Source organism: Dama dama, chromosome 30 (assembly GCF_033118175.1).
Source record: "Dama dama isolate Ldn47 chromosome 30, ASM3311817v1, whole genome shotgun sequence".
NCBI classification, from domain to species: Eukaryota; Metazoa; Chordata; class Mammalia; order Artiodactyla; family Cervidae; genus Dama; species Dama dama.
Window position 1 is genome coordinate 22568984 of NC_083710.1, and position 11584 is coordinate 22580567.

The 11584-nt window shown below is 40.0% G+C and overlaps 1 protein-coding gene across 1 annotated transcript; it reads left to right on the forward strand.

The window, feature by feature from the left end:
* The first annotated feature begins 7509 nt into the window (after nt 1-7509).
* Nucleotides 7510-8593, forward strand: LOC133049452 (POU domain, class 5, transcription factor 1-like). Its single transcript, XM_061133464.1, is given in 2 exon segments — nt 7510-7806; nt 7808-8593. Coding segments are annotated over 2 exon segments (1083 nt in total).
* Nucleotides 8594-11584: the final 2991 nt, after the last annotated feature.

Below are 11584 nucleotides of genomic sequence, written 5' to 3' on the forward strand. Positions count from 1 at the left end.
TGGGACAGGATAAAAAGTAACCTTGGCACAACGCCCTCAGTCCCAAGCAGGGCCAGGAAACTGTGGAGGAGAGTCACCCTTAGACAGTAAGTCTCCAGCCTTCAAAGTGGATTCCAGGGTAGGTAAGACCACTCTCCCAAGAGAAGAGAATAGTGAGAACTCAAGATCTTCTCTTTTTCTCTAACAAAAATCATTTTATTATCTACCACGATGTTGTAGGTCAGGAATCAGCCGGGTGATTCTTCTTTTCCACGTGGAGTTGATAGGGTCCAAGATGGCTTCCATCACTGCCTGGTGCCTTGGTGACAATGGCCAGAAGCCTGGGCCGAGTAGGGCATGGACCTGTACATGGCCTCTCCATCACAGTGGTCCAGTCAGACCTTCAGTGGCAGCTCAGGGTTCCCAGGGGGAATAGTACAAGAGCCCGAATCCCTTCTGATGACTTAAAATCTTGTCCTTTGCTTCATCCCTACAGCTGTTGTTTAATTAATTAATATTCTTAGGAAAGATGTTTTGTTTTTAATAATAAGAATATCCTTAATGTTACATTTAACCTTTTTTTTTGTTTTCCCATTTATTTTATTTTTTTATTTTTTATTTTTTACTTATTTTTTTCCCAATTACTTTTATTAGTTGGAGGCTAATTACTTTACACTATTGTAGTGGTTTTTGCCACACATTGACATGAATCAGCCATGGATTTACATGTGTTCCCCATCCTGATCCCCCCTCCCACCTCCATCCCCATCCCATCCCTCTGGGTCATCCCAGTGCACCAGCCCTGAGCACTTGTCTCATGTATCCAACCTGAACTGGCGATCTGTTTCACACTTGATAATATGTATGTTTCAATGCTATTCTCTCAGATTATCCCACCCTCGCCTTCTCCCACAGAGTCCAAAAGTCTGTTCTATACATCTATGTCTCTTTCTCTGTCTTGCATATAGGGTTATCGTTACCATCTTTCTAGATTCCATATATATATATTAGTATACTGTATTGGTGTTTTTCTTTCTGGCTTACTTCACTCTGTATAATGGGCTCCAGTTTCATGCATCTCATTAGAACTGATTCAAATGAATTCTTTTTAATGGCTGAGTAATATTCCATCGTGTATATGTACCACAGCTTTCTTTTCCATTCGTCTGCTGATGGGCATCTAGGTTGCTTACACTTAACTTTTTAAAAGTTGTTATTATTTTTGGTATTAAAAGTTCATACATCTCAGTCAAGTAAGAGATTCAAGAAAAATATAAAATTATAAGAAATGAAATAAAAATAATCTAAAATCCCACCACGGTCAATTATTGGTAAACATCTTTCTAAATAGCTATGTATTTGTATGCATATATATGTTCTGCATATACACACACCATATATGACTTTATAAATATGACATTGATTTTATAAATGCCACTTTAGGATTTCCATGGTAGTCCAGTGGTTAAGAATCTGCATGCCAATCCAGAGGATATGGGTTAGATCCCTGGTCCCGGAAGATGCCACAAGCCATGGGGCAACTAAGCCCAAGGGCCAGAACTACTGAGCCTGTGTCCTATAGGCTGGGTGCCACAACAAGAGAAGCCACTACAATGAGAAGCCCATGCACCACAGCTGGAGAGTAGCCCCTACTCTCGGCCTCTGTAGAAAGCCTGCACATGTCAACAAAGACCCAACCCTGAAAAAAATGCCACTTTATAACTTAGTCATGGAGAGAGCAGATAGAATATATATCTGATCTCTATAGAGGTCAAGTAAACAACCAAGTAATAACAAGTTCTTTCAGTTTCCTGCTGCACTAACATAGGTTCATAGGAATGTAACCTTACTCACTGATGAGGCTAGGTAACCATCAGCCAAATGTTTACATTCTACTGCAGAAACCCAAATAAAGGAAGGTAGGAAGAGGCGGGGAAACAAGAGAGAAGGGGAAGAGTAACTTGAATAAACTGGGGTTTTATTTTTCTCTAGCTGCAAGAAATCGAGAAGTGAAAATTCTAGGGCTGGTCAGCAGTTCCAGGATGTAATCAGTGTCCAAGTTCCTGTATCCTTCACCCAACCCTGCTACTCTGTTCATCACTTTGGGCTCCCATGATGGCCACTCACGTCTCAACAGTGTGTCCATGTTCCTGATGGAAGGAAGCTGAAGGTCCAAAGGGAAAGGGCAAAAATGTTCAAACCAGCTAAACCTTTCCTCCTTCTAAGGGTTTTCCTAGAGGTCTTGCTCAATAATTTCTGTTCCCATCTCAGCATTGGGAACAGGATTGTCCTCTTCTGCAAGGAAGACTGGGAAATATGAGTTTTTGCTTTGTTTTGGCGGCTTGTTTGTAAGAAGGGGCATTCTCACTTTAGGAAGGCAACTATCTCCGCCACAATAACTAATATGTGGTATTTTTAATACACGTTGGTGAATGTATATGTACATATTCCCAAGAAACTTGATCGAAGAAAGGAAAAGATGAAATGAATAAAACTTTTTTTTGCAAGGGAAGTTTTATTTGGGGCAAAATGAGGACCACAGCCCTGGAGGCATTACCTCAGATAGTTCTGAGAAGCTGGCTTCTAGGAGGCGGTGGGAGAGCAATATATGTGATTTTGGTGAAGGAGGAGTCCACATAATTAAGCCTTTATCTTACAAAGGTTCTCTGCTAGTCTCAAAGAGCTGATGTCACCATGAAGGGATTTAGTGCTTTTCTAGATATGAGGAGATGCAAGAATTGGGATCATGAAATCAGTTCCTGAAAGTATCTAACTATCTAAAGACCTCTTCCACCAGTTTTCCTGGAGCACAAAGTGCCCCAAAATGAATAAAACTTTCATATAGAAAGAGAAGTCTGAAAGTATGACATTGATTTTAGAATGAAATCTATGAGAATTTTCAATGAAAAGAGAATTTCTTCATTTTCAAGTTAACGAATATCTAAGATATGAGAAGGAAAAAACCCATGATGGATAGAAATATTTTCCTGCCCTCAAGGATCTTAGACTAGTGACACAGGTGTTCAAATAAATAATTTAATATAAAAACCCCTCTTGCATGAGAAATGCATAAAGGAATATGTGAGGGGTGGGAGAACTTCAGAAAGGAATAAAGATAGGGTCTCCCTGTGCAGTAGGCTTAGCAGATAAATAAAAGTACATCAAGGGGATGAAATAAGAGAAGGACTTTTCAGGGCAATGGAGTGGGGAAATGCAATGTAAATCAGGTTCTGACTGGTCCCTTTAAAATATTGTGTAAGATGTCCATGTGTAGCCCAGGTTGCTCAGAGTTTGGTCTATGAATCACCCATATCACCAATATGATACTTCAACCCCTAGTGATTCTGATTCAACTTAACTCAGTGTTTCTGAACTTACTCATCAGAATTCTTAGGCACATCAAAGTTTGAGAACCCTAGGTCTAGCTTGATGGAAGAGAAACTGGGTCAAAGAGACTATTACCTTATCAGTACCTTCTTATATTCCTGTCTTGTACAGTCTAACTATATTTCTAAGTTATGATGACTTTTGACTCCTTCTTGGACACTCACTCACTGAGGTCTTGGTTCTGAACCCCAACCACGGAGCCAACGTAGGCAAAATAATTCGAAGATTTTAAAGCCCTGGGTCTGAGATTTTATCCACTTTTTGGGTGAAAAACCCCTTTAGTAATCTAGTGAAGATATGGCACTCACTTCTAAAAATAATGTTTTAAAATACACAAAATTAAACACATAAAACAAAGTACATCAATTATGTTGAAAAATAGTTATCAACATATTGAAAGAAGGAAGTAAATTTGCCCTACCATTATATGCTTTTCTTAATGTTCTATATAACAAGCAAGTGTATATAAATTATATGCAGAGAGATATAAGTTTTATAGGTTATACAGTGGTAAATAGATGTGGTATATAAGTTCTCACATTATAGACCAATGTGAAAGTTATTGTTGCTCGGCTTGAACAGAGCATTAATGGTGGTCTTTGACAAAGCAACAAAGTATGTCCTATCAAGTGTGAAAGTCTATGTATCTTTTTTCGGAGTCCATGGATCTCCTGAAATCACACAAACTTCTGTGGACCCAACGTGAAGAATCACTATCCAGGAGATTAACTAGTTGATTTGGCCTCAAATGAGGCAGTACTGCCCTTATGGTGTATGTGAGAAATGTGAGGAGGCAATTTGAGTTATCACAGTAATTGGGAAGATACTATTGGCCATTAGAGGACAGGAGGGCCAAGAATGCTGGATGGTCAGCTACATGCTGAGGAAGTCCCATTCAACAAAACACTGTTCTGTCCTGAATGACACTCTAATGTTCTACCATATATACACATAGGTGAAAATCCTCTCTATAATCCTCTGAACCTAAGATCTATCTCCATTTTTACATAGGAACACAAAAATTGTTCATAAGATAAGTCATATCTGACTCTTTGTGACCCCAAGGACTGCAGCATGCCAGGCTATTCTGTCCTCTACTGTCTCCTGGGGTTTGCTCAAATTCATGTCCATTGAGTTAGTGATGCTATCTAACCATCTCATCCTCTATCTACCCCTTCACCTTTTGCTTTCAATCTTTCCCAGCATCAGGGTTTTTGCCAGTGAGTCATCTCTTTGAATTAGGTGGCCAAAGAATCAGAACTTCAGCTTCAGCAACATTCCTTCCAATGAATATTCAGGGTTGATTTCCTTAAGGACTCACTGGTTTGATCTCCTTACTGTCCAAGGGACTCTCAAGAGTCTTCTCCAGCACCACAATTCAGAAACATCATAAAAATAATATATGTTGAATTACCCAGAAAAAACAACTATGATGCAAATTCAGAAAGGGACCATTGTAATTTGTGTCGTTTAAAACTTTGTACTAAAGATTTTACACTATTTTGGAAAACTATGTCACCTATAGCAAAGCCACTGAAGAAATTTGAGTCCCAATAAACAACACATCTGTACCCTGTAGCTATTATAGTCATATGATTCTATGTACAGATGTGCAGATGTGGATGTGCACACATACTTAGCCTCTTTATTTAAATGTCAAATATGAAGTAAAATATAAAATAAGCAGTAAATAACACATGAGAAAATGTAAAATTAAAATGTGAAATAAAAATACTGATAATATTGAATTAAATATTGCTTTCCTTCCCTTAAATCCAAACTTAAACATGATAAGTGTATGTAAGCACGTGATTACTTCATCATGCCTTCTAGTGGTTGTATTCAAACTTTTATTTACATAAAAAAATAGTACTTTTAAAAAATTTATTTATTTTTGCTGTACTGGGTGTTCGTTGCCGTGCACACGGTTACGCTGGTTGTGGCGAACCGGTGCTACTTTTCCTTGCGATTCTAGGACTTCGCACTGGAGTGGCTCCTTTTTTGCTGAGCACGGGCTCTGGGCACCCGGTATCCAAGAGTCGTGGCATGCGGGCTCAGTTGCTGTGTCTCCTCTGCCCCGGGGCACTGGCTCGGGAGTTGTGGCACACGGGCTTTGCTGCTCCGCACCCTGTGGTATCTTCCCAGACCAGGGATTAAACTCGTGTCCCCTGCATTGGCAGGCAGATTCTTAACCATTAGACCTCCAAGGAAGCACCATTGTTTTTTATAATTTACTTTCCTTTCACTAAGCAGTTGTGACATTATATTGATTGCTTAAAAGTTTTTATATGTTGTTGTTATATTATCTATGTATTTTATTTCATGAAGTAAAGAAGGCACTACAAAATACTAATTACAAAAAGATGTATCTGGGTCAAATATGGTTAAGAATCATTTGATCCTGACCAAAATTTTCACCAAAAAAGCTATTAAAGTACATGCTTCATTCCACTAGAAGAGAAATGAACTTAGGGAAAGTGTAGGATATGAGATGTAACAAGAACAGAAATAGCTAAAAATATGCCAGTAAATATGAATAACAGTATAAGTTAACACACAAATATATTTTTTGCTCTATTAAGAAATACACTACCTCCAACTAATAAAAATAAAAAACAAAACAAACAAAAAACAAACCTAAAAAAAAAAAAAGAAATACACTAAAACTTTAGATATAACAAAAAAAAAAAGTAACAAAATGGGAGCTCTGAGGAAGCAGAGGAGTTGTATTTACTAAAGAGTAAAGTTTGCCAAGGTGGCACCAGTGGTAAAGAACAGCTTGCCGATGCAGGAGACATAAGAAACACAGGTTCGATCCCTGGGTTGGAGAGATCCCCTGGCAGAGGGCATGACAACCCACTTCACTATTCTTGCCTAGAGAATCCCATGAACATAGGAGCCTGGCAGACTACAGTCCATAGCGTCACAAAGAGTCGGCCACAACTGAAGCAACTTAGCATGCACACAAGGTCTGCCAAAATTGGAACTATGCTCAGCAGGAGGATAGAAATAGAAATAAATAAATAAATCCACTCAAGAATAGAAAAATAATCTGCAATTTCCAAGCTGGCAGAGAAAATTATGGGGCACATGGAAAAGTTTGTTTAACCCATTAGAGAGCAGAAAAGGAGAAAGCAAAGAAAAATACAATTTAAAAAATATAACTAGTGTGTAGAAATATGTCTGAATAGATGAGTAATCATGATAAATATAAAAAAATTACATTCACCTATAAAATGATAATCAGAATGTATAAAAATACAGCCTCTGGATGTTTATACAAGACACAAGTAAAATAACTGCACAGAAAAACAAAAAATAAAGGGAGAGAAAAATGATATATGCTAAATCAGACAAATAGAAAAACATTTAATAGCAAAAGTAAAATGAGCCAAAAGAGAATTTAAGGCAAAGACATTAATAAGATAAAAAGAGACACTGAATAATAAGAATGATCTACCAAGAAAATATAACAACCTTCAACATGTAGTGAAAGTGTTAACCACTTCAGTCGTGTCCGACTCTTTGTGACCCCCTGGATTGTAGCCCACCAGCCTCTTCTGTCCATGAAATTCTCTAGGCAAGAATACTAGAGTGGATTGCCACGCCTTCCTCCAAGGGATCTTCCTGACCCAGGGATAAAAGCTGTGTCTCCTACATTGCAGGAGGATTCCTTACCATCTGAGCCATCAGGGAAGCCAATGTGTAGTTAAAAACATAGCTCCAAAATTTATAAAGCAACATTTACTAAATTGCTAGGAGACATGAATGTACTGATAATCTCAGTGGGAGATTTTAAATGGAGAGCTCAAACTTAAAATGACTAATAAGAATTTTCAAGAGTTGAACAACAAAATTAAAAGGCTTAAGCCAATAGTTATGAATAGATCTTTGCATCGGATAGAAAATATACATTCTTTTCAAGTGCATATTTTTCTAAAAATGACTACGTATACATCACCAAAGAGCATTCAACCACTTCAATGAATCAGCTATTATATAAAATATGTCCTCTGCCCAGGATAAAAAATATTAGAATTCAAGAATAAAATGTGAATTTAAAATGTTTGGGAAGAGTGTTGAGCAGTCTCTAGGAGATCCCTCGTTTTCCTAGGCCCCCGGCTCGGGGTGCCTTCCTTCCTCATGGCGGGACACCTCGCTTCTGACTTCACCTTCTCGCCCTCGCCGGGCGGTGTAGGCGATGGGCCGGGAGGGTCAGAGCCAGGCTGGGTTGATCCTCGGACCTGGATGAGCTTCCAAGGGCCTCCCGGTGGGTCGGGGATCGGGCCGGGGGTTGTGCCCAGCGCGGAGGTGTGGGGGCTTCCTCCGTGCCCCCCGCCCTATGACTTGTGCGGAGGGATGGCCTACTGTGCGCCACAGGTTGGAGTGGGGCCGGTGCCCCCAGGCGGCCTGGAGACCCCTCAACCCGAGAGCGAGGCGTGGTGCAGGGGTGGAGAGCAACTCCGAGGGGGTCTCCCCGGACCCCTGCGCCGCCCCCGCAGGCGCCGCGAAGCTGGAGGAGGAGAAGCTGGAGCCGAACCCTGAGGAGTCCCAGGACATCAAAGCTCTTCAGAAAGACCTTGAACAATTTGCCAAGCTCCTAAAGCAGAAGATGATCACCCTAGGATATACCCAGGCCGATGTGGGGCTCACCCTGGGGGTTCTCTTTGGAAAGGTGTTCAGCCAAACGACTATCTGCCGTTTTGAGGCTTTGCAGCTCAGTTTCAAGAACATGTGTAAGCTGCGGCCCCTGCTGCAGAAGTGCGTGGAGGAAGCTGACAACAACGAGAATCTGCAGGAGATAGGCAAGGCAGAGACCCTTGTGCAGGCCCGGAAGAGAAAGCAGACGAGTATCGAGAACCGAGTGAGAGGCAACCTGGAGAGCATGTTCCTGCAGTGCCCGAAGCCCACCCTGCAGCAAATCAGCCACATCGCCCAGCAGCTCGGGCTGGAGAAGGACGTGGTCCGAGTGTGGTTCTGCAACCGTCGCCAGAAGGGCAAACGATCAAGCAGTGACTACTCCCAACGAGAGGATTTTGAGGCTGCTGGGTCTCCTTTCGCAGGGGGACCCGTATCCTTTCCTCTGGCGCCAGGGCCCCATTTTGGTACCCCAGGCTACCTGGGCCCTCACTTCACTACGCTGTACTCTTCGGTCCCATTCCCTGAGGGTGAGGCCTTTCTCTCGGTGTCTGTCACCGCTCTGGGCTCTCCTATGCATTCAAACTGAGGTGCCTGCTCACCCCAGGAATGGGGGGCAGAGGAAGGGGAGAGCTAGGGAGAGAACCCTGGAGTTTGTGCCAGGGCTTTGGGATTAAGTTTTTCATTCACTAAGAAAGGAATTGGGAACACAATGGGTGTGGGGGCAGGGAGTTTGGGGAAACTGGTTGGAGGGAAGGTGAAGTTCAATGATGCTCTTGACTTTAATCCCCACATCACTCATCACTTTGTTCTTAAATAAAGAAGCCTGGGACCTAAATGAATAAATAAAATGTTTGGGAAGAACAAAAAGTACTCATAAATAACTCTATGGATTATAGAGAAAATCATAATGAAAAGTAAAACATTTGTAGAACTGAATGGCAATGAATGAACTACACAAAAAGGCCCTCAGGAAGTACTTGTTGAAAGAGTAAACTAGTATCCAGAATTTTTGACTCCCAGGTTGGTGACTTTCAACTGTTATTATGAAAAATACAAAATGAAGAATTTTGAAAACAATAGACAAAAATAAAGGACCAGGTAAACTCTAAATTAAAAAGATAACAATTTTCAAACTGTCAGACTGGCTTCAAAAGATACTTCAGTTCAGTTCAGTTCAGTTCAGTTGCTCAGTTGTGTCTGACTCTTTGCGACCCCATGAATCACAGCACGCCAGGCCTCCCTGTCCATCACCAGCTCCCAGAGTTTACTCAAACTCATGTCCATCGAGTCGGTGATCCAGCCATCTCATCTTCTGTCGTCCGCTTCTCCTCCTGCCCCCAATCCCTCCCAGCATCAGGGTCTTTTCCAATGAGTCAACTCTTCACATGAGGTGGCCAAAATATTGGAGCTTCAGCTTTAGCATCAGTCCTTCCAATGAACACCCAGGACTGATCTCCTTTAGGATGGACTGGTTGGATCTCCTTGCAGTCCAAGGGACTCTCAAGAGTCTTCTCCAACACCACAGTTCAAAAGCATCAATTCTTTGGCACTCAGCTTTCTTCACAGTCCAACTCTCACATCCATACATGAGTACTGGAAAAACCATAGCCTTGACTAGACGGACATTTGCTGGCAAAGTAATGTTTCTGCTTTTTAATATGCTATCTAGGTTGATCATATCTTTCCTTCCAAGGAGTAAGCGTCTTTTAATTTCATGGCTGCAGTCACCATCTGCAGTGATTTTGGAGCCCAAAAAAATAAGTCTGACACTGTTTCCACTGTCTCCCCATCTATTTGCCATGAAGTGATGGGACCAGATGCCATGATCTTAGTTTTCCAAATGTTGAGCTTTAAGCCAACTTTTTCACTCTCCTCTTTCACTTTCATCAAGAGATACTTACGGTATCTAATAAAACAAAAACGTTTTAAAGATCTCACTATAAAGGGTATTATGCCTACCACCTACATGATAAATAGACCAGGAAGAAATCTGGTTTATAAAAGAAGCAAACAAAAATTCCAGGGGTAAACAAACAAGCCACCATTAAGAATGAGCTACCTAACTGATGGAAAATCAGAACTTCATATCATATACTGTCCCAAACCTATCAACTATGAATTTAAAAAGCTTAAGTAGGTCTTCAGTTGAGAGAGTAGCATTGATATATATACACAACCATGTATAAAAGAGATAGCTAGTGGAAACAGCTGTATAACACAGGAGCTCAGCCAAGTGCTCCGTGACAACCTATGGGGTGGGATGGGGGCGCTCAAGAGGAAAACGATATGGGTATACATATGGCTGACTCATGTAGTTTGGCAGAAACCAATATAACATTGTAAAGCAATTATCCTCCAATTAAAAATAAATTCAAGTAAATAAATATCTTCAATAAAGTACAAGTTGAAAGAAAAGAGAACTATCTCTTATTTTGCTGTATCTATTTCAATTCTTTCTAAAGAGGAAAAAAGAGATTACTTGAAAGAGTAAAATTAACTGGAAATCCAGGCAAATGTTATATCCTTTTCCTGAACAACAAATATTTCATTCCCTGGAAAAGCAAAAAATTTAACACCAGGTTTCATTTATAGGTGTTTGCCTACATCTTTTGGTGTAGTGTTCAATGGAAAATTACTGCAATAATCCCTACAGTTCTAGTCTAGAAAATTTTCACCTACAGGCTACAAAGATCATCGTTAAGAATAGTTTAGGCAGGCTTTTTAAGATTAATGGATGCAATCCTTTTCTTTGAGTTACCTTTGCATCATAGAGAAAAGCTATGCAAAAAGATAACAAATACTGTCTTCATGAAATAAATAATCAGGTGTTTTTTTAATTCATCATTTTACTCTTTCTACTCATAGACAAAATGCTCGCTTCCTTATAATCAGGCCATTAATGGAAAAAAGTCATTGGGTTTGCCTTTTCTTCACACTAGGTGGGTTGCATTTTTAAATCCCCTTTTCCCAAATAAGGTATTGGATTTGAAAGAAAGATACTAATTTGAAATCCTCTGAGATTCAGCAGAGTTAAAACCGTGTTATAATAGACAATCTACTTTCAAAGCACAGGCAGTCCCTAAGTTGCAAATAGGTTATATTCCAAAAGTTAATTTGAAAGTCTGCTGTTTAGAACTTGTAAAGGCATTTTGCCATGGAAACAAAGTTATAAATGACAGTTGAATTTCCAGACTAGCCCACAAAAGTCTATCTAACCCATAATGTGTCTGAATCCAATTGCTTCAAGGAGAGGTTTGTAACAGAACATAATAGTCCACTGACAGGTTGATGGGTGGCCCACTTTATTGGTGTCTCTCAATTTAGGGTTGCTGACTTGTCATTTTAATATCTCTTCATTTTATCCCTGAAAAATGTATTAGTCAAGTAATAATACCTTTCTACAAAAAGTACTTAACATTTTTCATAGCCATGTAGATTATTTTAGGACTTTTATTTATCTTACAGCAAAGGATAAACAAGTACTCTTTGTTTTCCTCTGTGATAAAAACCGGTTTCTTTCTCTAAAAGTTTTTTTTTTGTTTTTTTTTTTTTTTTTGCTTGATGTTTGCTTTTTTGC